The following is a 26,938-nucleotide window of genomic DNA, read 5'->3' on the forward strand; positions in this document are numbered from 1 at the left end:
CCAAGTCTTGAGGGACAGGAAGGGGTTCAGCAGCATCCTACATCAATGCTGGGTCCATGCAGGGCTCAGCCGACTCCTCAGGAGCAGAGAGATTCTCCCACCAGGCATAGAAAAATAAATCAGTGTATGAAACCAAGCCAAGGCAAGCAGCAGCTTTGGAAGAGTCATCTTCCAATAAATAACCTACTACAGAGGAATATTCTCCTTTAACATCAAAACACTGATAAATTCAGAAGTTATTTTTGTAAAAAAAAATATTTGTTTATTTACTCACATGTATAAAAATAAGTTTTTTAGGGTCATAACTCTCTTGGGTGTACTCATGCCCTTCTTTTGACGGGGGGACAAAGGGATTTACCTTACAGTCTTACATGTAAGCTACCTGTTTACCCACTCTTCCCATTCACTTGCTGTCGTCCTACCACAAGCCATTCCTTCCTACCAGTGTAAGGCTATAGGAGAAACTGAGGGGAAAAAATATGCTGAGGCTTTTTGTTATGTTTTGGCAGTTTATCAAGCTTCCCAGCAAATGTGCTGACTGCATTTCCCCAAATAGCCAATGGCTGACACTCGGCACCCTGCCACAGGCGGCCACAGCACCTGACCAAACTAGCTCTAGGCTCAGACCACACTCCTGTCACCCACTCAAGACCCTGGGTGTGAACAGAAATGGGAAATGAAATGGCCTTGGCACACAAGGCACAGGACCCAATACAAAGATGGCCTCTGGAGGTAAAATGGGGTGGGAAGGGGGAAGAAAAAAGACCTGATTTAGAAACAGAAACATCATTCAACATTTACAAAACTCCATTATCAATAAGCCTGAAGACAGCCCCGGCTGTGTCTCCGTCAGCACAGGGAAAGGATTGGCAGACAGAATGGCAGCTTCCTGGGTAACAAGGCTCCATTCTTGGTGCCTAGCAGCAGGGCTGGCATGTCACTCGGGCCAAAATACAAAAGACAGCAACACAGTAAGCTTTCAACTATGCAACCCTCTTTTCTTTCCTCTATTTCATCATACAGCTGCACATGTATGCATGGATAGAAACTCAATGGTAATTCCACCAGTAGAGTAGAGGAGGGAGAGGGAGAGAGAAAGGGAGGGAGGAAAAGACAAAGCTGTGGTGAGTCACTGAAAAAGCTGCCACTGATCAGAAAACTTGTCACTTCTTCCCTGGCCTCGGCAATCTCTGTATGTTGCCTTTGTCCCCTTCCCTACCCAGGAAAACTGGGGTGCGGGAACAGGGAGAGAAGGGCACAGGGAGAGAGGAAGGACTGACTTTCTTTGTCAAAAGGCAGTGATCTAGATTTCAGAGGAAAAAGCTAAGACAATCTCGGCTACATGAGTATCAACTGAGAGGCCTCCCTCCCTGTGTCCTTCTCTTCCTCAAACAGCCAAATCTCAGCGGTTAGCCACCCTCAAGGCACATGGCCAAGTCCCAGGGTTCATGGAACTGTCTTTTTGCACAGGTAAAAAAAAAGCCCAGCCTCTGTTTGTGACCCCAGTGATGCAGCTAGACTCAGACCACACTCAGACGCACAACAAGGGGGAGAAACACCACTACGTGCAAACTCACACACACATACTCACTCACACACACTCCCTTTACGGGTGCCACCATGCACAGAAACACTAAAGTCACAACTAAGTATGAACACTTCACATTATGAGTATTGTTTCCAGAGAAGCGATTCATGGAATTAAAACATCCACTAGAGCAGTTCCTCTGGTGAGAGTGGAGAAGCGGAGGAAGGAGAGACGGGGTCATGACTGTGCATGGGGAATCCACTGACTGTCCATCGGTCGACCCAACAGCTCCTCCACGCGCCGTGCCACGTCCATGGTGTCGTCTAGGTCGAAATCCCCATCCGTGTCAAGGACCGAGTCAGGGCTTGGGAGAGAAAGTGGAGAGATGGAAGGGAGAGGGAATGTTGTCAGAGTCCAGAGAGATGTGATAAGCTGCAGAGAGCGCTTCTCGTCCCATCCAGCACCAGGTAAGGGCCTAGGTCAGCTGGACCCTTGGCTTGGGAACTGTGGGAAACAACTAGTTCTGATCTGAAGACTGGGGAGTAGAGACTCCTTAGAGACTCAGATTGATCTGTCCACCCCACCTGCCCCTAACACTGGCAGTCCAGGCACATAAAAGCCCATCGGGGACCTTACACACAGCAAGCAAATATCTTCCCTTTGGGAAAAGGGAGCGGAAGACACCTACCCATTATTCCCGCATTACCAGTATCAGTATCTTCTGGCTGAATTTCACCCTCTGGCACCAGGACACATGAAAAGCCCAGCCCAGGCCTAGGCTGGGTCGTCTGGGGCCTTGAGGAGCTTGGATTTCTTTACCCATTGGCTGTCTGGGATCTAGTCTGAGGCCAAGCCCCTGGTTCCTCCCCTGTAGACCCCCACAAGAACATCACTTACTTCTGTGGGTACATGTTATAGTGCGTCTGGGGGCACACGACTGGAGACGGGGCCTGGTCCATGTAGGTGGCGCTGCCCCCAGCAGAGTCTGCAGACACATTCACAAACCTGCAGGAGCAAACAGAGCAGCCTCAGTGGCGGGGGAAGCCCGCCCAGGAGCTGATGTGGGGAGGGGTTCCAAAGGGGTCTTTATATCATTTTTTGGGGTGTAGGACAAAGTGCCCCACTCAGTTTTGGGTACTGACCACGTCATGACTAAGCCCAGTTCCCAACCCAGGACTGAGGGATGGTGGTGTTGGGTGATGAGGTAGCAGGAGACCCAGACCTGCACCCTGGACACTTACTCAGGGACCACTTGCTTGATCTGTGGCTTCACGTATCCGTCCACGGCTTTAGCTGCCAAGGAGAGAGCGGTGGTGAGAAGCACAATTCTCAAGTGAAAAAAAATTGTAATCTGCCTTAAGAATTGCATTTCTTCTTCAGACAGGACACACCCACCCAATTTCATCTTAGGAAATGATACCACTGCTTCATGTTTCCGACAGTTTGTTAGGAAGCTCAGGAAGAGGAGAAACCTTGATATTAAGACTGTAAATTACGGTATCTCTCCCAAGTTGCCATGTATGTTGTAAATTCCTCAAACCACAGAAAAATGAAGACTTCAATACAAATCTAAATCAGGTATTCAGTTCATTTTAAGTATAACAGTACAAAATATCTTGAAAGTTTAAAGTTGGAGATATGGCAAAGCATCAGGATTTGCTGTGTCCCAATGGACAAAATTGGAACTAACAAGAGGACATGAGAGGACACACTTTCAGATACTGTAAGGAAGAAGACTGTCATCATTCAAACCCATACCAAGCCCACTGTTGTTAATTCTGATTCACAGCCCTACTGCTGGGCAGAGTAGAGCCGTCCCACAGCTTTTCCCAGGTTGTCATCTTTACAAAAGCAGATGTCACATCTTTCTCCAGTGGAGTGGCTGGAGAGTCCAAACGACCAACCTTTCAGTTGTTGTTAAGTACTGTAGAGTCGGTTCCAACTCATAGTGACCCTGCACAGGGTTTCTGAGGCTGTAAATCTTTACGGCTGGTTCATTGTTGTTAAGTGCTGTCAAGTTGGTTCCGACTCATGGCAGCACTACGCACGACATGAGGGGACACTGTGCGGTCCTGCACCCTCCTCACAATCGTCACCACATTGGAGCTCATTGTTGCTGCCACTGTGCCAACCCATCTCGTTAGAGGTCTCCCTCTTTTTCTCTGTCCTTCTACTTTACCAAGCATGATGTCCTTCACCAGGGAATGGAGTATGAGAGACAAAGTCTGGCCATCCTGGCTTCTAAAGAGCATTCTAGTTGTAATTCTTCCAACATAGATTTGTTTGTTCTTCTGGTGGTCCATGGTACCTTTAATATTCACCTCTAGCACCACAACTCAAATGCATCAATTCAGTTACAGTCTTTCTTAGTCACGCTACGATTTTCACACACATATGAGGTGACTGAAAATAACATAGCTCGTTGTCAGGTGCAGTTTAGTCCTCAAACTGACATTTTTGCTCTTGAACACTTTAAAGTAGTCTCGTGCAGCAGATTGGTAAGTGTCTTTTTGCCACAGTTAGAATGTCCAGAAAAAGGGAAAAAGGACAGTCTTGGGAAGAAATGATATCCTGATTGTACAGGAAAATCTAAACTTTAGAAAGTGGTAAATTGGACTCACTGGTTTCCAAGGCTATTCTAACCCTGACTGTCTGCATTATTAGGAAAAGGAAGTCTCTCTTCCAGGTACCAGTAAGCTGCTTTCAAACCTTGGGTTTCTGCAGGTGGGAGATAATCTGATAACTACTGTTTATGGCACATGTCTGGTTAAAAAGCATGTTGAAGTTGTGTCTTTCTTTGACTCTCCAGAGTCTACCACTGGGACATGGCTGGGGGTACAGTTGGTTGTGATCTGGTCAGCCATGGTTACTTCTTAGAGGTTGGTTAGAGAAATCCAGCAAAATCAGTAGTATATAGTCTTGTGTGAATATGAGAGTCTGTGTAACCTTAACTAAGTAGTTCTGGTGGTGAAATTCTTTAAACACCCGGGCTGCTAACTGAAAGGTTAGCAGCCACCGGTGGCTGTATGTATGGTAGAAAGAGACCCGGTGGGCTACTCCTGTAAAGAATACAGCCCAGAGGGTACACGAGCAGATGCGCGCTCTGACTATAGCCCAAGGGATACACGAGCAGCCGCAAGCTCTGACTGGGGTCCACGTCCGTCACCAATAAGGGGAAGTGAGGGAAAAACAGCAATGAAGCTGCGAGCTAAGCCCTACAACATTCAATAGATTCCTGTGAACCCGGGTGGAGACCTGGTTGACCAGCAGTGTGGCAATAGCTGGGCACTCCTGGGCCCAGAGTCAGTGACACAGCCACAGAGGACTAGAGAAGTGGAGAGTGAAGTGTCTAGCTGATAAGAAGAGAGCGCATATGCATAAGAATACCCACACTTGCAGATAATACCTACTTGACCTGGCTTCAATGACTGGATGATCAGAGCTCAACTAGAAGAAGAAAGAAGAGGGGGAAAAAGAGTACTCTGATACAGTTTGATGAACTTGACCTACACCTATGGATGCAGTAGCTCAAAAGAGAGAACAAATCTTTACAGCAAGGATCATTCCTAACCCCTCCATACACAGGGTAGACAGGGATGGGCAACTTGGACATTGGCTACCCAAAATGTGGGGGCTACAAAGGCAAGAAGTGACTGGCTTACAAGCTTTCAAGAGGGAGCCTAGATCCAGAGGGCACGGAAGAAGGTAGAATCTCCACTGAGTAGTATCCAATCTGTCTGGGTGGGGCTGATGAAAGGAGATGGGGATAGGTCTCTTGTGTTACAATGGTGAATAATTGCTGTCAGGACTGAGTGGGAGGGTTGGAAATGTAAAGGTAGACATTTTGTAGCAAAAGGAGGGGAATGGTTGCCTTTGCAGTCCAGGAACAGAGGTCCCTGGGACCATCAAGGGAGAAGAGCGGAGTGCGGGACGCTACCCAGAGAAACAGTGACACTAGAGATGGAGGCAGAGATGATAATGTGGAGAGATGGAGCGGCTGGGGACTCTGGACCCAGATAGGGAGATGGGCTATGTGCTGACGACCGAGGGGCAGGCTTGCAGGGTATACCCTTTGGTTGGTTGATGATGCATGGAGGGGATTGTAACCATGGCAATGAAACAATATATGATAGGATGAATGTAAAGCTAATGTTCTCCCATGTAAAGTATCACATAATTCACAAAAAAAAAAAAAAAAAAAAAAGAATACAGCCCAGAAAACCCTACAGGGCAATTGTATGCTGCCATATACAGTACCCAACAATAACAACACAACCTTAACAGTATTACAGGACTGTAATACTATACGACCAACAAAAGACAGAGTTTGTCAGCTAAACAGCTCAAGACAGGGCAATGCCACCTAGCCCCAAAACTGCTTGTAATTCTAGTGGTTACGAATCGGGCTGCGAACCTTAAGGTTAGCGGTTCGAAACTACCAGCCGCTCCGCGGGAGAAAGATGAGGCTTTCTGTTCCCGTAAAGATTTACACCCTCGGAAACCCTGTACAGGGTCGCTATGGGTCGGAACCGACTCGACGGCACTTAACAACAACAACAACCTTCTCATAGCATTTTGCGTTTAGCAGACAATAGAAAAACCAAAGAAATGCTGTAAGAAATGGGATCTAAAAATTTAGACTATGAATGCCTCAATGTATGGAGTTCTGGCATGGCATTGTCAGCAGTGGACTGTGAACCATAAGGTTGGCAGTTCAAACCCATCAGCTGCTCCTTGGAAACCCCATACAGGGTTGCTATGAGTCAGAACCGACTTGCTGGCACTTAACGACAACAACAACATGTCACACTATGTATAAACCTCGAAAACATTATGCTAAGTCACAAAAAGAAAAACGCTGTATGATCTCATTTATATGAAACAAGCAAATATATAAAAATCAAAGACTATTAGTTGTTACCAGGGTGGGGGGAGATAAGGAGAAATGGGGAGTTTTAACTTAAGAGGGCAAATAAAGATGGGATAATTTGGAAAAGAATAGCAAGAATGGTTGTAAACCTGAAGAGTGTAGTCAGTGCCACTGGGTTATACATGTAGAAATTGTTGAGTGGCTGAATGCTTTATTGTGTTTATTTTTGTCACAATAATAAAAAAAAAGAAACTATACTAGCTGTCCCAACAAAAATAAGCAGTGGTATGGACAGTTGAAAATACCACATAAATCCAAAAACTGACTTATTTCTACCCCCTAGAAATGTAACTTGGTGTGGTGCTGTAGGATAAAGCACCGGAAGTTCTCACCTACCAGCCGCTCCTCAGATAGCCTACACAGGGTTAATATGAGTCAGAACCAACTCGACGGCACTTATCAACAATAACAAATAAATGCAACCACCATCTTTGAGCGATGTGACATAAAGACAGAATCTATACCAGATAAAGGTGGACAGCTTGGGCTACAAAGAACTGAGAAGTCTTCGCACTTCAGCAAAATAAAGCTCAAATGATAAGAGATCAATGTAAAGGTTCATTGTTCATTCACAGTTGGTGGCACTGTGAATTAGGTGTTGGGGCTGCTGACAGCAAGGCTGGTGGTTCAAACCCACCAGCTGCTACCAGGGAAAACGATGAGGCTGTCTATTTCTGTAGAGATTTACAGTCTCAGAAATTCAATATAGGGGTCGCTATGAGTTGCAATTGACTCCATGGTGGCGGGTCTGAGTTTGGTTTCTGGCTAAATAAATAGTTAACATCCTTATTCTATAATAAACACTGCACGTCACTAAGAGGGGAAAAAAACAGCTCCAAAAGAAAAATTAGCAACAAACGTAAACATGCATCTTAGTGGCCAAAAATGCAATGGTTCTGATAAACAATGGGCTCTGGGGCCACAATACTTGAGTTCAAATCCTGCTTGGCCACTTGGAAGCTATAAATGTATTTCTGGAAAATTAGCTTACTTTTCTGTTCCTCAGTTTCTTCATGTGTGAAATGGGGTAAGAATAGTACTTCACACCCAAAAGAGCCAAAATACAACCTTGAACGTGTTCCAGAAGAATTTAGAGACCATCTCAAGAACAGATTTGATACATTAGACACTAATGACCAAAGCCCAGAAGAGCTGTGGGATGACATCGAGAACATCACATAAGAAGAAAGCAGAAGGTCATTAAAAAGACAGGAAAGAAAGAGAGGACCAAAATGGATGTCAGATGTGACTTTGAAATTTACTTTCCAGCATGAACATGCTAAAGTAACCAGAAGAAATGAGGAAGTAAAAGAGCTGAATGGAAAATTTCAAAGGGCAGCTCAAGAAGATAAAGTCAAGTGTTAAAATTGAGGTACTTTGAATTTACTGGATATGGCTTTTCTATCCAGTGTCTTAATTCCCACCAAGTGAGTGGGTGGAACTATGCAAACAAGGTATATAGGATGCTAAGGTTCAATTGGTTAGTTTTGCCACCCAGGTAGGCTTAAAAGGAACCATTTCAGAAGCAGGAATGGAAGATCCCAGGACCAACAGGAAGGAAGAGCATGAGTGGAGTGTGAGATCCCTATCTAGAAAAATGGCTACAGCTGAAGTGATGGCAGAGGTGGTGGTATGGAGAGACAGAACAGCTGTGGGCTCTAGGCCCATGGACTGGGTAAAGCTGAGTGCCTACGGGCAGGAGACTGGCTCCCAGAAGGTGCCCTTTGGACATTCACAGACTGGCTGAAAGAGCTTTGTAACACTTGACCAAGGAGGACAGAGGCCAAAGGTCCACATGACTGAGAGGCCAGTGACAAGAGTGAGGCGTGCCTGCAGTATGGCAGACAAAAGGTGTTCCTGACTGGAGAACTGCTGTGTCCTGAGTTGGTTTGATCCTGAATTGTACCCGGTTCACTTCCCTAATAAACCCCATCTTCGTGAGTATTGTTATGCATTCTGTGTGGCCAGTGCTATGAATTATGGAAGCCAGAAGTGAAGCAGAGAAGGCTGGGGGAGGGAATACAGAAAGTTGTAGCAGGTCTGACTTCCACTTCATAGGAATTGGTTTTAGGCTGATTTTGAGTTTGATTCTCTTTTCCCCTTGTTAAGTCAGGGGAAGTCAGACATGGTTCCCACATGGTTTTAACAATAATGAAATGTGCAAAGACCTGGAATTAGAAAACCAAAAGGGAAGAACACATTCAGCATTTCCCAAGCTGAAAAAAACTGAAGAAAAATCCAAACCTCAACTTGAAAATATTAAAGGATGTTTACCTGTGCTTTATTGACTACACAAAGGCTTCCGATTGTGTGGATCCTGACAAGTGATGGACAACATTGTGAAGTATGAGTACTCCTCGACACTTAATTGTGCTCATGAGGAATCTGTACATGGACCACGAGGCAGCTGTTCAAACAGAACATGGCAACACTGAATGGTTTAAAATTAAGAAAGGTGTGCCACAGGGTTGTATTCTTTCACCGTACTTATTCAACCCGTATGCTGAGCAAATAATCAGAGAAGCTGAGTTATACGAAGAAAAACATGGCATCAGGATTGGAGGAAGACCCATTAACAACCTGAGATATACAGATGATACAACCTTGCTTGCTGAAAGTTAAGAGGACTTAAAACATTTACTGATGAAGATCAAAGAGCACACAGCCTTCGGTATGGATTACATCTCAGTGTAAAGAAAACAAAAATCCTCACCTCTGGACTAATAAACAACATCCTTATCAACGGAGAAAAGACTGAAGTTGTCAAGAACTTCATTCTTCTTGGTTCAACTATCAACACTCATGAAAGCAACAGTCAAGAAATCAAACGACGTATTGCATTAGGCAAATCTGCTGCACAAGACCTTTTTAAAATGTTGAAGAGCAAAGATGTCAGCTTGAAGACTAAGGTGTGCCTGACCCAAGCTATGGTATTTTCAAATAACCCCATATGCATGTGAAAGCTGGACAGTGAATAAGAAAGACCACAGAAGAACTGATACATTTGAATCATGGTGCTAGAGGAGAATATTAAAAGTGCCATGGGCTGCCAAAAGAACCAAGAGATCTGTGTTGGAAGAAGTGTAGCCAGAGTGCTCCTTGGAGGCCAGGATGGCCAAACTTCGTCTCTCATACTTCGGACATATTGTCAGGAGGGACCAGTCTCTGGAGAAGGATATCATGTTTGGTAAGGTGGAGGGTCAGAGAAAAAGAGGAAGACCCCCAACGAGATGGACTGGCCAAGTAGCAGCATCAATGGGTTCAAGCGTGGCAACAATACTGAGGTTGGCCCAGGATCGGGCAGTGTTTCATTCTGCTGTGCATAAGGTCGCTATGAGTTGGTACCGACTCAATGTCACCTAACAACAACAACATAAGAAAAATAGTGAATGATGTAAAGAAAGCATCAAAAGAAGATGGAAGGTATACTCAAGAGTCACTGTACCAAAAAGATATGGCCGATGTTCAACTATTTTAAGAGGTAGCACGTGATCAAGAGCCAATGGTACTGAAGGAAGTAGTCCAAAGAGCACTGAGGGCACTGGCAAAGAACAAGCTCCGGGAATTGATGGAATCCAAATGGAAATCTTTCAACAAAACTGATGTGGCATTGGGGCATCTCTGCCAAAAAATTTGGAAGACAACTACCTGTCCAACCTATTGGAAGAGATCCGTATTTGTGCCCATTCCAAAGAGAAGTGACCCAACAGAATGCAGAAATCATTGAATGTCATTAGTATCACACACAAGTAAAATTCCGCTCAAGGTAATTAAAAAATGGTTGCAACCATACATCAACAGAGAACTGCCAGAAATTTAAGCCGGATTCAGAAAAGAATGTGGAAGTATGGATATCACTGCTGACATCAGATGGGTCACAGCTGAAAGCAAAGAATATCAGAAAGATGTTTACTTATGCTTTATTGACTATTTAAAGGCTTTCAACTGTGTAGATCATGACAAGCTATGGATAACATTGTGAAGAATGGGTATTCCAGATTAACTGTGCTCATGAGGCACCTGTACATAGACTAAGAGGTAGTCATTTGAATAAAACAAGGGGATACTGAATGGTTTACAATCAGGAAAGGTGTGCCAGAGTTGTATTCTTTCACCTACTTATTTGATCTGTATATTGAGCAAATAATCTGAGAAACTGGATTATATGACAAAGAATGCGGCATGAGGATTATGGAGGAAGACTCATTTAACAAGTTGCAATATGAAGGTGATACAACCTTGCTTGCTGAAAGTGAAGACTTAAAATAGTTACTGATGAAGACCTAAAGTCTACAATCTTCAGTATGGATTGCACTTTAATGTTAAAAAAACAAAAATCCTCACAACTAGACCAATAAATAACATCATGATAAATGGAGAAAAGACTGAAGTTGTCAAAGAGTTCATTTTACTTGGATCCACCATCAACACTCATGGAAACAGTAGTCAAGAAATGAAAATATATATTGGATTAGGCAAATCTGCTGTACAAGACCTCTTTAAAGTGTTCAAGACCAAAGAGAGCAGTTTGAAGACTAATGTGCAATTTGAAGACTAACTGACCCAAACCATGGTATTTTCAATAGCCTCACAAGCATGTGAAAGTGAAACACTGAATAAAGAACATCAAAGAATTGATAGTTTTGAGTTAGTGGCATTGGAGGAGAATAATGAAGGTACCATGGAGTGCCAGAAGAACAAACAGGTCTGAGATGGAAGAAGTGCAGCCGGAGTGCTCCTTAGGAGCCTGGATGGTGAGACTTTGTCTCTCATACTTTGGACATGTTATGAGTGAGGGACCAGTCCCTGGAGGCCATCATGCTTGATAAACTGGAGAGTCAGCGACAAAGAGGAAGACCCTCAATGAGATGGACTGACGTAGTGACAGTAGCAACAGGCTCAAGTTTAACAATTGTGAGGATGGCACAGGACCAGGCAGTGTTGTGTTGGGTATAGGGTCTCTATGAGTTGGTACAGGCTTGATGGCACCTAACAACAGCTTCATACTATTTTGATGATTTGAACGAGATGTTAAATGTAAAGTGATCAGCAAAGTGCCTAACATTTTATTGGCGGGAGCAGTCCCTGGAGAAGGACATCATGCTTGGTATAGTGGAGGGTCAGTGAAAAAGAGGAAGTCTCCCAACAAGATGGATTGACACAGTGGCAGTAACAGAAAAACAATTGTTGAGGATAGTGCAGGATCAGGCAGTGTTTTTGTTCAGTTGTGCATAGGGACACTATGAGTTAGAAGTGACTTGATGGCACCTACCAACACCACCAACATTATTATATTACTATTGTTATTATTATAGTCTACCCACTGTTGTTGAGCTTGTTCCAGCTCACAGCTAAGATATAAGAACTGCTCCATAGGATTTGTGTTTCCGGAGCTGTACAATCAGCACAGAAATAGACAGCCACATCTTTCTCCTTCAGGGTGGCTGGTGGGTTCCAATTGCTGACCTTTTGGTTAGCAGTATTTGTCACCAGGGATCCTTTTATTATTGTCATTAATTAGTATATAAAAAGACATTTGACTTTACCTAGCATCAAAAAATGAAAGTAAGAATAAGACACATTTTAATGCTAGGTAGACTGCCAAATCTAAAACTCATTAACAGAATCTATAGTTGGCAAGGGAGTCGTAGTGTGGTACTGTAGGGTAAGTGCAGGACCACAAGGTTGGTGGTTCAAACTCACCAGTCGCTCCTCAGAAACCCCATACTGGGTGTCTCTATGAGTTGGAACTGACTCCACAGCACTTAACAACAACAACAAATGGCTCGCAAAAGTATGGGAAAGTGGATACTTTAATAGATATCTAACGGGAGTGAAAATGGATTTGGCTTTCTGGAGGGCAATTCTGGAAAGATGTTGTCAAAATGCTTAAAAACTATATATCCTTTGATACAAATTACAAATTCAACTTGAAGGAATTTATCCTAAGGATGTAGTTGTAAAAAAAAAAAAAAAACCATAAAGATGTGTGTTTCAGGTAATCTCAACATTAGTCACAACAAAAACTGATGAATTTAAATTGCAAATATCTTAAATAACCAACAGAGAATCACCATACAGAATTCTAGACAATCATTTAAACGATGTTGTAAGATTATGTTTACCAACCCGGAGCTCTGCCTATTTTTAAGTTTACAAAAAAAAAAAGAAATCTAGTCACACAAGACTATGTATGGTATGATCCAAACCCAAACTCTTTACCATTGACTCTGAGGCCCCATAAGGTCTGGCCCTGCCTCTTTCTCTGACCACATCTCCTACTACCTTCTTCCCCGCTCAACCTGCTTCAGCCTTCTGTACTCTTGTAAGGTTTTCCAGTGCACCAAAGCTCATGTGCGTCTCAGGGGTTTCTGTGTTCTTGTGTTCTCTGTCTGGAATGGCTTTTCTCTAGGAATTCGTAGGACGTGGTTCCTCACCTCCTCAGAGAAGCCTGCCCTGACCACTCTAGTTGAATGCTAATGCCCCCTTCTCTTTGTTTCACTTCTCTATCCCTTAACCTTGCATTCTTCTTCTTCAAAGCATTCATCACTAAGCAAACACTAATTTTACTTGTTTATCAGGTCTTCCTTCCTCCACTCACTCGATTGTAACTTTCACACAGCAGCCCTCAAAAATACATCTAATATAGTTTTTTTCAAAAACGAAATAGTCTTATTATTTTCTGTGCATACAAAGATTCTGTGCTTATTGTAAAATCTAAGGTCTGCAGAATGAGTTGAGGACACAGGAAGAAATGCCTGATGATGGGCTTCAGTTACGCTCACAGCCAAGAAAACCCTTGGAGCGGTTCTACTCTCGACACATGCGGTCACCAAGAGTGAGAACTGACTTGATGGCAACTAATAACAGCAACTTCTGTAGTCACTGAAAGAATATTCACTACACTGTTTACACTAGTTACTCTGATGAGATGATGTTGTGTGATGTCTATTTTCTTTTTAATGTCTATTTTTAATGTCTATTTTCTGAAAATTTCACAATAAGCAAAGAATATTTTTATGCTCAGAAAATAGTAATACCTTCTGTTTTGAAAAAAAAAAAAATTCCTTCATAATTTTGTCTGACCTATGTTGTATTAAAGTCAGTTTGAACTGCAAGATTGGTGGTTCAAGCTCACCAGTCGTTCCTTGGAAACCCTCTAGAGTCGCTATAGGTTGGGACCAACTCGATGGCACTTAACAACAACAACAACAAATGTTGTATTAAGGAGTCCTGGTGTCGTGCTGTAGGTTAATGCTCTGGACTGCAAAGTTGCTTTGAACCGCAAGGTTGGTGGTTCAAGCTCATCAGCTGCTCCTTGGAAAGACTATAAAGGGTCACTATGGGTTGGAATCGACTTGACGGCACATAACAGCAACAACTTTGTACTAAAAGGAGCTTAGGTAGCACAGTTGCTACAAGTCGGGCTGCTGCTACTAGCAGTTCCACAGGAGAAAGATCTTTCTGCTCCCAAAAAGATTTACAGCCTCAGAAATCCTATACAGGTTGCTATGAGTCAGAACAGACTACATGGCACCACCACTACCTGTATTAAAAGACGTTTGTTCCCTTCAATTTGATATTTGGGTTAGTGGCAGGTGCTTTCTGTCTGACTGAATACAGCCCAGAATTTATATCTGCCCTGGATGATGTTCAACAGCAATAACTGAACTCTTTTAACTGTAAAATTCTCCTGCGAGAGTGACACACACAAACACAAATAAAAGCAAAAAGAAAGGAGACCAAAACCCCGAATCACACCAAAATCAGATCAGAGTGCAAACACTGTTACCGGTGGCAGGTTCGCATGGAACTGGTGTGTAGTATTTGGAGTACACGTCATCTTTGGGCCGATCAGGAAACACGTAGATAAGGTAATTCAGGTCCCCCAAGCGGTCGGCCAGCGATCGGATGGAGAAGTCTCTGGTAGTAAAAGGCATCAGGTTCCAAAACATTCTTTCCTCTAAACCAATAAACAGAACAATCACATTTTCCAAACATGACTTCTGAACAGGAACTCTTATAAGCCAAACATACTACAGCTCTCCATTAAAATGGCCCCAATGAAAATTTCCATTACAATAACCACACTGTAGACAAAGTCATTTTCAAAAGTCACAGGTAGACTGTCAGGCAATGTACACATGACTTCCAAGGACAACACGTGGTTTCAAGTTCAAAGAATATTCAGTTCCTCTCTGGAAAAACAGTTCTCCTTGACCCGACCCGTTTCCTTGTACACAGTCAAAGCTTTTAAAGTCTTTAATACACAAAAACCACACTCACAGTGACTTTTCTCTTATTGTGACGGTGAGGATCAGAGGAAAGAACTAACATTCCTGGGTGGAGCCCCTAGGTGGTGCAAATGGTTAAGGTTAAGTGCTCAACTACTAGCCAAAAGGTTGGTGGTCCAAACCCACCTAGACAGGGCCTGGCCATCTGCTTCTGAAAGGTCACAGCCTTGAAAAGCTTCTGAAGCACTTCTACTCTGCACACGTGGGGTTGCCGGTCGTTTCAATACACTCCACAACAACCACTTCCTTTACATTCATTAGGATAAAGGGACAGTTAAAGTAATGTGTGGCGCAGCAGGATAAGAACTGGACTGCTATCCACAAGGTTGGTGGTTCAAACCCACCAGCTGCTCATCGGAAATGATTTTGGAGTCCTGGTGTGGTGCTGTAGGATTAGTACTGGGCTGCTATCTGCAAGGTCTGTGGTTTAAACCTACCAGCCATTCCTTGGAAACCCCATACAGTCACTGTGAGTTAGAACTGACTTGATGGAACTTAACAATAACAAAAGTAGAATACTATTAACTACTCAAATGACTTTAAAATCATCAAAGTAATTCTTCAGTGAAATAAGCTCAAGGTTGAATAACAGTGAAGCAAACCTTTCCAAAAGTCATGCTCACATGCTTGTGTTTCCCATACAGTCTTCCCTTACCACCCATGGAAATTTGGTTCCAGGACCACCCCACCCACCACAGATACCAAACTCCCAGGATGCTCAAGTTCCTTATATAAAATTTATGGATAACGCCCAAATACAGAGGACCAGCTGTCATCTTTCATTGTTGTTGTTAAGTGCCGCTGAGTTGGTTCCGACTCACAACAACTCCGTTTGAACCACCAACTTTGTGTTTAGCAGTCCAGGGCTTATCATATAAAGCCACACCAGAACTGGGCCAGCTGTAACTGGATTTTATCTAGTCTTCCCTATCATGGGTCATGGTGTTATGGCTATATGCCTTGTGTTACCTGTATTTAATACTGGCTCCAACAAATTAATGGGCTGTTAAATTAATTTAGTGACAAAAGCTGTGAACTCGAGCCAAGATGTATCCTAAAAAGGAAATGGCACTCACGAGAGTCGAACTTCCAGGCGATGGTGATCCCGCCAATTTCAGAGTCGCTGAATCTCAGCAGAAAGGTCCCATCTGGCTTGTTAATGAGCAGGTCATGGGCCTGCTGTTTGTTCACAAAACCCAAAATGGCTCTGGATCACAAAGGCCAAAGGAGCAGAAGCAGAGTGTGACGTTTGGAGGCCAGAAAGATGACCCTCTTACTCTACTGCTGAATTAAGAAACGGTGATTCTCACCCATCATTCCAGTGAGGCTTGAGATGTTTCTTTAACACTTCCATCACACCGTCAAACCACTGCCAGAAAGTGTAATTCCGTCCTGGTAAATTCTCCTGGTTCAATAGAACACAATGAATATAAGAAAGCAAGAGCAACAGTGGGAATACTAACATGCAAATAACTTTAACTGAAGAAAATAAATGGAAAACCAACATCTACACTGTCAGGAGTCCTGGTATGGTGCTATGGGATAAAGCACTGGATTGCAAGGTTAGTTTGAACCACAAGGTCAAAGTGGCATCGATTCAGTTTCAACCCATAGTGACCTTATATGAGGTTTCCGAGGAGCGGCTGGTAAGACTGAACTGCTGACCTTGTGGTTCGACGGACTTTGCAGTCCAGTGCATTACCCCACAGCGTCGTATTATCTCCACTCAAGGTGCCTTGGAAAAAAGCCTGGCCGTGTGCTTCAAAAGGAACACAGCCATTCTGCAGAGTACAACCTATGCAGTGCAGTTCTACTCTGAATGAGACACAGGAGTTAGCCAGGAGGGGGATTGAGCTATGGCTCCTGTTCTGTTTGTTTTCAACCTTTCACCAAATAGTTCTACAGCGAAAAAACAGAGAGGAAAATGAGGAAAGAGGGGAACATCCAAAGAGAAGTTACCAACACCCACTGGAGTCCTGCTATAGACACTTTCCCTGGATCTGGGCTGACTAGTCCCTTGCTACTTTTAGTGTCTGATCTGTGGCCAGCAAACATAAGCGTCAGCATCACCTCAGAGCTTTCGTAGGAAACGCGGAATTCCAAGTCCCATCTCAGACTTGCTAAATCAGAGTCTGCCTTTTAACAAGATGCTCAGGAGATTCATACATTTGAACTGGCTTAGATCACACTGTGAGAGCTCGGAGATCTCTCTACCATGTAGTTTGTTACCAGTAATTTTCAGCAAAATACAGTCTCATGATTCTATTGGAAGGCAGATGCTTCACTGCAATGGTAAAGACAGATCACGGAGACTTCCTGCTTCTCCTATCAAACTTTACCTCACTAGCAAAACTTTAGGGTCAACTACTTAACTATGAACCATTTAAAAGAGTTAAAGACTTGGACTATGGCCAGAGTGTTCCTTGGAGGCCAGGATGGCCAAACTTCGTCTCTCATACTTCGGACATATTGTCAGGAGGGACCAGTTGCTGGAGAAGGATATCATGTTTGGTAAGGTGGAGGGTCAGAGAAAAAGAGGAAGATCCCCAACGAGGTGGATTGGCCAAGTGGCAGCATTGATGGACTCAAGCGTGTCAACAGTAGTGAGGTTGGCCCAGGATCGGGCAGTGTTTCATTCTGCTGTGCATAAGGTCGCTATGGGTCAGTACCAACTTGATGGTATCTAACAACAACAACAACAACAAAATGGGGAGTGGATAAGAAAAAGAAACAAGTTCAATTGAAAAGCCAAGGACTATTTGACATGCGAAGCCCTTGATCACCTCCCGTTTTGAGGTGCAGGGTCTCATGGGAGCCTAACTGTACATTTACACATCAGGGAAAGTCAGAGAGTGAATAGGAAGGTGTCAAGCAATTCTGATCATCCCAAGAGCTTTACTTCTCATAACTTACGTTAACGTTCGCTTTGCTGTTTCCTTTATAAAGTAACTTACACCCAAAGCCTAACTGATTGAAATATGTAAAGATGCTACTTTTCTACCTAAGACCTAGATAACTCTCAAGTAATCCACCTATCCAGAAGCTTCTTATAAATTTGGTACATTTTATTGGAATGAACAAGGGCTCAGGGAGGTTCCTGATGGCATTTAGTTTTGAGAAGCTGATCTAAGCAGCTGGCGGCCATAGCCCTCACCCTGTTGAACTGGGACCAGGACACAGACATGCTGCTGTAATCTTCCAGGTGGTTGCTGCTGCTGTTGAACAGTTTCTGCGCCAGGAACACGAGGTTCTCCTTGGTCAGGCCCCGGTTGCTCTGCACTTCTGCCTTGAACTTCATGTTGAGGGCCTCACACAGCTGTGGCCAGAGCACTTTGTCCGGCACGGCAAATGGCACCCTGCCCTGAGGAGGAGAGAAGCCAGACTCTTATGAGAAAATGGTTGTTGATTTATTCCCTCAACTTGCAAAAGAAAAACATTGATGATTAGAAGTAGTTACAGACATTGGTCTTGCAGAGCCTAAGGAAAAATTCAGAACTTCTAAGAGGTATGTAGTTCTGCAGAATTTAGAAGGTTCCATCTTACCTTCTTCACTCATGCTATCTGTGCTGCTCTGTAAATGAGACGTTAGTCCACAGTCCCTTCCTTGAGTCTAACAGCACAACAGCCACAACAGCGCAACAAAAGCAAGACCTGGTTCTTACAGTGTAATCTCAATGGGAATTCAGAAATTGAAAAGACTAGTTCTCTAGGTACCGAGAGTGGGCATGTATGTGCACATGCGTGACAGTTGCTTTTGACACCTGATGCCAAGAGCTCTAGCTCAAAGTGAAAAAAATTTAGTATGGAAGAGTGGAAGTTACTAATTGGATGGCTTTTCTAGTTGAAAGGTAGGTCAGAATATGAAATTTTAATAAACACTTTTTTCAACCCATATAAGCATTTCATTTTAGGTATTGTAAGAAATTTCTTGACTAGGCTATTTCTGTAAGAAGGCCTGGTAGAGTAGTGGGTTATGAGTTGGGCTGCGAACTGCAAGGTCAGCAGTTTGAAACTATTAGCTGCCCTGCAGGAGAAAGATGAGGCTTTCTGCTCCTGTGAAGATTTACAGCCTCGGAAACGCAATACAGGGCCGCTATGAGTCAGAACCGACTCCAAAGGCACACCACCACACCACCACCACCACTACCACCAGCGGCAATTTCCTCACATGATATAATATTTAAAAAGCACAGAGGGGTACACAGTGCAATCCTTTTCTCATTCCTGTCCCCCCGCTATCCAGTTCCTCTCCTCCAAGGCAACCAATTTCTTGTGTTTATCTTCAGAGACAATCTATGTATTCTAACCAATATATAGAATTTTTCTTTCCTTTTCTTTTACATAAATGGTACCATAAAATCCACATATTTTGCATCTCACTTTCCTCACTTAGTATTATATCTGGGAAATTCCTCATTCTCTTTTATGGCTGCTAAATATTCTGCTATATGGATGAATGATAATATTTTTAACTAGACCCGTGTAAGTAAGCAACTATGTAAAGGCTTCCAAACTCTAGCTTTTACAAACACTGTTGCAATGCACTTGTGTCATTTGGTACATATGCAAATTACCTGTAGAATCAATTCCCAGAAATATCTATTTGTTTTAAAATTCCATATGATACACCCGAGTCATTATCATCACAGAAACTGTTGAAAATGTTTACATCTTTTGACACAATACTTTAGCAATTGCATGTTGAGGAGATGTTAGCGTACATAGGGACTGAATTTTGTGGACAAGCGGGCAAGCAACTGAGAGAAGTCATGCACTCCTCCGCAGAAGACTGCTTGGGACAAGATGCAGGTATGCACTTTTGAAGAGAAGCCCCAAGCTCAGGGCCTGTAGCACAAACAGACTCTCTGATAAAATTCATTCACGGTTCGATCCAGGTATTACAATAATATTTCCTGAGTATTAACTATGTGACAAGTATTTTCAGTGGTATCTCACTGAAGCCCCCTTGCAACTTCATGGAGCACTATCCTGGTGTGGCATTGCAGGATAAGCACTGGACTGCAAGGTCGACAGTTCAAACTCACCAGCTGCTTCTTGGAAACTCTATATAGGGTTGCTATCAGTTGGAACCGACTCGACGGCACTTAACAACATCCTTATGTTATAAAAATACATTAGAAACTTAACCTCACCTAGAGTGCAAAAATGGCAGAGCTTGGATTCGAACTGTTTTCCTTTCTCACAAAGGAAAACAGCATTAGTCTATATTTTTTTTGGGGGGGACAGTACATGAAAGAGATTCCTAACAGCAGTATCAAGTTCTTGAGACCCACACACCAGAGAAATCCACTTACAGGCTCTGCAAAAGCATTGTCCCAGAGAACAGTGGCTGTTGCGTTGTTGTCCTGGCTGCCATGGACAATCACCACCACGGGGAGGGACAGGGTCTGAAAGACACAGTAGAAAGACTGAGAGCTCCCAGGCTCACACACATCTCCTTCGCTTCGCTTCTCTTTTTTCATTCATTTTTCTAACACTTTCATCCTCTCAAATTTCAACTTGTGAATGTTGCTGGGCTAAGTTGATCCTGACTCACTGGTACCCCAAGTACCAGAGCAGAACTGTCCCATGGGGTTTTCTAATCCGCATCTTTATCTTAACGAAGCAGATCACCTGATCTTTCTCCTGCTGAGTGGCCAGGTGGGTCTGAACCTCCAACCTTCTAGTCAGCAGGGCTTCTAAATGTCATCCTAAATAAAGTAAGAATTTGAATGGCTCCTGGGCTAATAGGACTTCTCACATTGGTTCATTCTTAGAAATTTCAGATTTTAATGTGATGTTGCTCAGCTATTTCTGAAAGATACAGTCTGGAGACATTTTTTGGGGGGGAACAAATGCCTACAACTTACTTCAACTGTTACTCAAACTCAAATTCCTCATTACGATGTTTCTTACAGCTCATTCATTACCTAAACCTCTAGCTAGTTCAATTCATTATTATTGCTTGTTCATGTCTTAGGAGAATCTAAGAGATGCAATTCTAAGGAAGCAGTTTACCCATTTTCTGTTTACCAATAGTAAAAAAAACAATAAAGGTACTATGAAGAAAAAAAATCCTTTTATGGTATGGATTGCATCTCAATGTCAAGAAAACAAAAATCCTTACCACTGGACCAATAAACAACATTTTTATCAATGGAGAAAAGATTGAAGTTGTCAAGGACTTCATTCTTCTTAGATCAACTATCAACACTCACGGAAGAAACAGTCAAGAGATCAGACAACATATTGCACTGGGAAAATCTGCTGCACAGGAACTTTTTAAAGTATTGAAGAGCAAAGATGTCAGCTTGAGGACTAAGGTGCGCCTGACCCAACAAGCCATGGTGTTTTCAATAGCCTCATATGGATGCGAAAGCTGGACAGTGAATAAGGAAGATCGTAGAAGAATTGATGCCTTTGAGTTGTGGTGTTGGAGGAGAATATGAAAGTGCCATGGACTGCCAAAAGAACCAATAGATCTGTTTGTGAAGAAGTGCAGCCAGAGTGCTCCTTGGAGGCCATGATGGCTAAGCTTCGTCTCTCCTACTTTGGACATATTGTCCAGAGGGAACAGTTACTGGAGAAGGATGTCATGTGGGTTTAAGGTGGAGGGTCAGAGAAAAAGGGGAAGACCCCTAATGAGATGGATTGGCCAGGTGGCATCATTGATGGACTCAAGTCTGGCAGCGGTAGTGAGGTTGGCCCAGAATCAGACATTGTTTTGTTCTGCTATGCATGGGGTCGCTATGATTCGGTTCCGAATCGATGGCACCTGACAACAACAAGAAATTTATTGCATATAAAGGAAACCTACTCCTTACTTGAGCACTGTTGTGGCACAGTAGGATAAGCACTGAACTGTAAGCAGCAAGGTCAACAGTTCAAACCCACCAACTGCTCTTGGAAACCCTACACAGGGTCACACACAATGAGTCAGAACCAACTTGAAGGAACACAACCACAACTCCTCACTTATTGACATGGTGAAGTTCCAAAGATCAAGTCAGTATGTGAAAGTCAGCATTATGCAAACGTGGGGGATGGTCACACCAAATCACAAACCGAAGCATGACTAGATCACAACTGTCCAGCTCCACCACTGCATAACCATCAATCCACTGAGAATCAGGGTCCAGCCAAGTTGACACATGACCTTAACCACCACCGCCAGTGCTATTCTCACCTGGCACTTTGGCATTCCTTACTGCCAGACGTACTTCATTAATGCACAAAATAGTCGGATGGTGGATTTTTGCTATTGTTGTAAAGGTGAAACAGTATATAACGTGAAAGTCAGTAAGTGAGGAGGCGCATATGCACACAGCTGAGGGAGGGCTTTACCTTGACCTGAAAAACCAGCTCATTTCCACCGACACTGAACTGTGACTCAAATAGGATGGTAAATTTTTCTTCTGTCACTGACTCTGCTCCTCGACGGTCAGACCTCTTAATTCGTTTCAGGGACTGCAAAGAAGACGTTAGAGTGATAAGGCCATCAAACAATCATGGAAAGCTTATCCTTCCCTTTCTTCCCAGCTCACCATGTTTCTGAAGTGGGCGCTGAGGGTACTGGTGGCTTGGTGGTATTCCATCACACAGCAGTTGTTCAGGATCTCCCCACTGTAATCACTGCAAGGTACAGAGAAACCCCAGCTTCACATTCAGATCAGGGTCTCAGCAGGGAATGGATCAAGAACATATTGGGAAAGGGGGTGGGCAATAAACAAGGCCACAAAAATCTTATGTTGTTCAGAGAAAATAATATCCACATAAAATTTCCAAAGCATTTTCTTGCACATGTACTATGTAAACAAAACTAAACCAGATCTTAATAGAAGAACACCCTTAATTCTCTGAGAGCTACAAGAAGTTAAATGGCTAACAGGTCTCTGACATAAGAATGACTAATTGCATACAGCTGTCGAAGAGGGGCAGGCGCTCCAGCCGTTCCGTGGGAGAAAGATGAGGCTTTCCGCTCCTGTAAAGATTTATAGCCTCGGAAACCCTATGAAGGGTAACTATGAGTCGGAACCAACTCCACACCATACCACCGAAGAGGGGAGATTAAGTCTTTCCTATTGCAAGGACTCCAGTAGGGGATAGGAGAGTGAGACGGAGCACACAATTACTTGCGGGTGTTCTCGTTTTTGAGCAGAGACTTGGCCTGCTGCTCGCTGATGATGGTGGCCTTCACCTGGGGAGGGTTCATGTGCACATTCAGCTTTCCCCCCACGAGCAGGCGCACAGTGGCTGCAAACTTGGTCTGGGTCTTCAGAACCTGAGGGGGCTGCTTCTCGATGATGAATGTGCTGTTGGGGACACAAGGGGGCCAGCAGATGATGAGAGGTTGGCTCCGCGGGAAGGGCTCTAGGGCCTCAGCCTCAAGGGGCCCAGCCTCTGACCAAAGGGAAACTGTAGGGCAACGGGGAAATGGCAAGAGGGGAGGGACTGAAATGAATTATCTCAGCAGCTGGCATGACTGCCAGGGGGCAAGGGCAGCCCATGGAGTGTCCAGAATAGAACTGGGCAAGAGCAGAGCTCAGCAACATAGCAAGAGGAGCCAGAAGGACATGATGACAGGCAGAGACACGGATTCCAGTGGGAGCTCCTGGTCTGGGGCTGCTCCCACTGCCCTGGGTGTGAGCAAGGAGAGCAGTCACCTGGTCACCAGGGCAGAGATGATGTCTGTGATGGTGGCGTTGACCTCAGCCAGCATCTCCGCCACGGGGCCCGGGATGGGCAGCTGTTGGCACAGGTGCTCAGCTCTGCGGATCTGCTGCCGGTTCTGCCAGATGATCTCAGCCAGCTTCTCACACCTGTGTGGGAGCCCCAAGGCCCACGGGAAGCACAGTGACTTCACATACCCCTCCACCAGGTCAGCAGCTAACAGGCTTCCAGCCAATGAGAACCCCTCAAACACAGTCCCAGTCCCACACAGCAGGGCCTCACCTGGCACCTACCACATGGCAGAGCAGAGCTGCCTTTGAACCCACAGCAATACACAACACGAGGGCCCCTGATGTGTGCACCCTGCCCCAGGGTCACTCTGCACCCTCCCAGCCTGCCCCGTTCTCCAAGACAGCCACTTCCTGGGGAGGTACCCAGATAGATCAAGTTTGTCCCTGGCTCCAGACCCTCTGGGGAAACAGGAGCTGTTCTGACATGGGCAGCCGGCTGCACATCATCAGCTCAGGGGCAGATGAGCCCGGGACCTGCACCCCTCTTCCTGCCCCTCCCTTCTTGCCCCATACCAGGACTGCAGCACATCCAGGCTGCCCTCAGGGGGCCCCCCATTCCCGGCCAGCTGCTGCCGCCGCTTCCACTGGATCAGCTCGTCATCTAGGATGATGGTCTGTTGCTTCCGCAGCAGCTGCAGGGTCTTCTGGTGCTTCTCAGCCAGTTCCTGGGGGTCAGGGGAGAGAACAGCCCTCTGGTTCCCAAGAACAACCCCTTGCTGAGAAGGGCAGGGCCCAGGGACCAGCCCCTCACAGGCTTGTCCCCTCCAGACCTGCTCTGTCTCACTTGCCCCACTGGCAGGAAGGAAGCTGGTCCCCACTCTCCTCCTGGCTCTGTCCAAGACCCTGGTCCTCAGTAGGAGCCCACTCACCACGCGGTACTGCTGCAGCGTCTGGGCCTCCCGCTGCAGCCAGGCCTCCAGGGATACCTGCTTCTGCTGGAGGGCCGTCTCCCGGCTCAGCCGCTCCTGGGGGTTCAGCTGAGCCAGCTGGGCAAACTGAGCTGGAGGAGGGGACAGGACACCCACGGCCATGTCTTCCCAGCTTCCAGTACAAAGCTCAGGGCAGCCACAAGCCCCTCTCACTGAGGCTAGAGCCTCAAGGGGATAGATACCCCACAAATGGTAGTTGGGATTTCAAACCCCCAGGATGTTCTTGTGAGCTGTGGATGGATGCAGGTGAAGGGATTCCTGAAGGGTGATTCTCACAGTCCCGTCCTTCCCTCCTGACCCCACCACACAGTGGGCTTCCCGCCCCCTCACATGGGGTCTGCCTCAGATACAGACTGCTTGCTGTTTACCAACTGGGGAAACTTGAGAAAATCACACTTCACTTTCCTATGCCTCAATTTCCCCACTGTAAAAGGGGAGAATGATGGCACCCGCCTCTGTGGGTTGCTGTGAGGACTGAATATGTGATGATGTGTAAATGATATGTAAATGCTCATGAACCGCCAAGCACACACAGCAAGCACTACCTAAGAGTTAGTGCAGACTGGTCACAGGACAGAGGAGCATGGCTCAGCCCCATCCCACACACCCAGAGCCTCACTGCGGAGGAGCTGCTTTTCCAGGTGCTGGCCTGTCACAGGGAACCTGTGTCATGTGAACATGTGAACACATGTTCCAGGGTCATGTGAACACAGCTGACCTGTCACAGGGAACCTGCCACCAATGGAGAGAGTTCAGGGCTCACTGGGGACACAGAGCCAGCACAGTGCTCTTAGGGAAGTGAGGAGGAAGGGAGGGAGACGGCTTCTCTCCACACTAACTGTTAGCAGTCTAGTCAATGGCAGCGTGCGGGTTCAGTGAGCCCTGGGTGCCTTTTCCCAAAAACCTACCTGAAATACTTCACACATACAGAAGGGAGGAAACACACTACAGGAAGCCCCTGTGCAATCATAACCCAGCTTAAGAAATACAACATTTCCATAAAGAAGCCATTGGACACCCTCCCTTGCTGGTGAACCCATCCCTCACTCCTAAAGATAAGCCGTATCCTAAACATAGCGATGACTATTGCCTTCCAATAACCTTGGGGAGAAGCCCCACGTCGTTCCTCAGGCTGAGTGGAGAAGATGTGAGATCTGATGGCCATGCCTCACTGACCTAGTCCTCCATCCACGAAACATACTCTCTGGGAGAGACAGAAACAACTCCAGACAGCAGAAAAAGCCCAGAACCACAGAGCACTTTGATAATGGTTCCAATCTCACTGCAGGTACTGGGCAGGGAAAGTGGCATCCAAACACAGACATCTCAGAGTAGTCTGGACAGCGAACTCAGGAATCTTGCCCACTCACAGGGAGGCCGTGATGATCCCGACACGTGGACCTGGCCTCTCTCTGCCAGTGACCCACTTCCGTCTCTCCTGGCAGTTGCAGAAGCTTTTGGAAGGAGGCTGGGAAGACATGTGGCAAACCAGAATCCAAACCCTAGCCCATAAATAGGAAACTGAAAACTCACATACAGCTTTCTAATTACTGTCAAGCTGTCATACAGCATGGGGAGAAAACAGTCAAAAATCTCCTGCTCCCACTCTAGGATGTCCTCTCTTTTGGGTCAGAGTGGGACGGACTGCATACTAGAACCATGACACCACTATGAATCATACCCACTATGAATCAGGAAATATGTCAGGCATTAAGACACTGTCCCATCTCAGAGAATTTCTATTCTATCGGCGGGTACAAAGAGAGATAAATAACATCAGTACAGTTATGACACTGAAACTGTTGTTCCAGGCCGTTGAGTCAGTTCTGACTCAGAGTGACCCTCTATAAACACTACAACTGCCTCATAGGGTTTTCTAGGCTATAATCTTTCAGAAGCAGATGGCTAAGTCTTGCTCTGATACAGCTGCAGCTGAGCACTTAAACACTGTGCCACTTGAGCTTCTCAAGACTGAACCTGCACACACGGTATTAGCAAGATGCTATCTTCTCTCTCTACTCATGAGCTGTCCAAGAGAAAGAAGCAAACCAAAGTCTCAGATGACAAACTAGCCCCCAAGGCTAACAGCCTACACTAACCTTGGCTTCATCTGCCCTGAGATCAGAAGAACTAGATGGTGTCCAGCTACCACCACCAACTGCTCTGACAAGAACACACAGATAAACTGAAAGAATGGAAGAAAACTGCAGAACAGAATTCAAATTCTCAAAAGTCCAGACAAATGGAACAGTAGAGAACAGGAGACTCCCTGAGACACTCTTTAAACATAATTAAAGAAAAGGTTAATATATTGTGATAAATAGTAATTGATGTCACTGCACAATTTATACAGAAATTGTCAAATGGGAACCTAGTATGCTGTGTAAACTTTCACTGAAAACTCAATAAAATATCACATACATATGTGTGTGTGTGTGTTCGTATATTGCTGTTAAATACCGTGGAGTTGGTTCTGACTCATAGGGACCCTGGCACAGGGTTTCCGGATATATATA

General features: G+C 44.9%; 1 protein-coding gene across 1 annotated transcript in view; it reads right to left on the minus strand.

The window, feature by feature from the left end:
- Positions 1 to 1,441: 1,441 nt before the first annotated feature.
- STAT5B (signal transducer and activator of transcription 5B) overlaps positions 1,442 to 26,938 on the minus strand; it is a 36,659-nt gene continuing 11,162 nt past the window's right edge. Inside the window, exons 5-18 of the mRNA XM_006832657.1 lie at positions 24,363 to 24,493; positions 24,007 to 24,158; positions 23,416 to 23,571; positions 22,885 to 23,064; positions 22,297 to 22,384; positions 22,097 to 22,219; positions 20,068 to 20,160; positions 17,907 to 18,113; positions 16,063 to 16,157; positions 15,829 to 15,959; positions 14,251 to 14,421; positions 2,770 to 2,821; positions 2,426 to 2,533; positions 1,442 to 1,892 (exon numbers count right to left, since the gene is read on the minus strand). Coding sequence (XP_006832720.1) covers positions 1,766 to 1,892; positions 2,426 to 2,533; positions 2,770 to 2,821; positions 14,251 to 14,421; positions 15,829 to 15,959; positions 16,063 to 16,157; positions 17,907 to 18,113; positions 20,068 to 20,160; positions 22,097 to 22,219; positions 22,297 to 22,384; positions 22,885 to 23,064; positions 23,416 to 23,571; positions 24,007 to 24,158; positions 24,363 to 24,493 — 1,814 coding nt within the window. The 3' untranslated portion in view covers positions 1,442 to 1,765. The remainder of the gene's footprint in view (positions 1,893 to 2,425; positions 2,534 to 2,769; positions 2,822 to 14,250; positions 14,422 to 15,828; positions 15,960 to 16,062; positions 16,158 to 17,906; positions 18,114 to 20,067; positions 20,161 to 22,096; positions 22,220 to 22,296; positions 22,385 to 22,884; positions 23,065 to 23,415; positions 23,572 to 24,006; positions 24,159 to 24,362; positions 24,494 to 26,938) is intronic.

This window comes from Chrysochloris asiatica, unplaced genomic scaffold (genome assembly GCF_000296735.1).
Source record: "Chrysochloris asiatica unplaced genomic scaffold, ChrAsi1.0 scaffold00007, whole genome shotgun sequence".
Classification (NCBI taxonomy): domain Eukaryota; kingdom Metazoa; phylum Chordata; class Mammalia; order Afrosoricida; family Chrysochloridae; genus Chrysochloris; species Chrysochloris asiatica.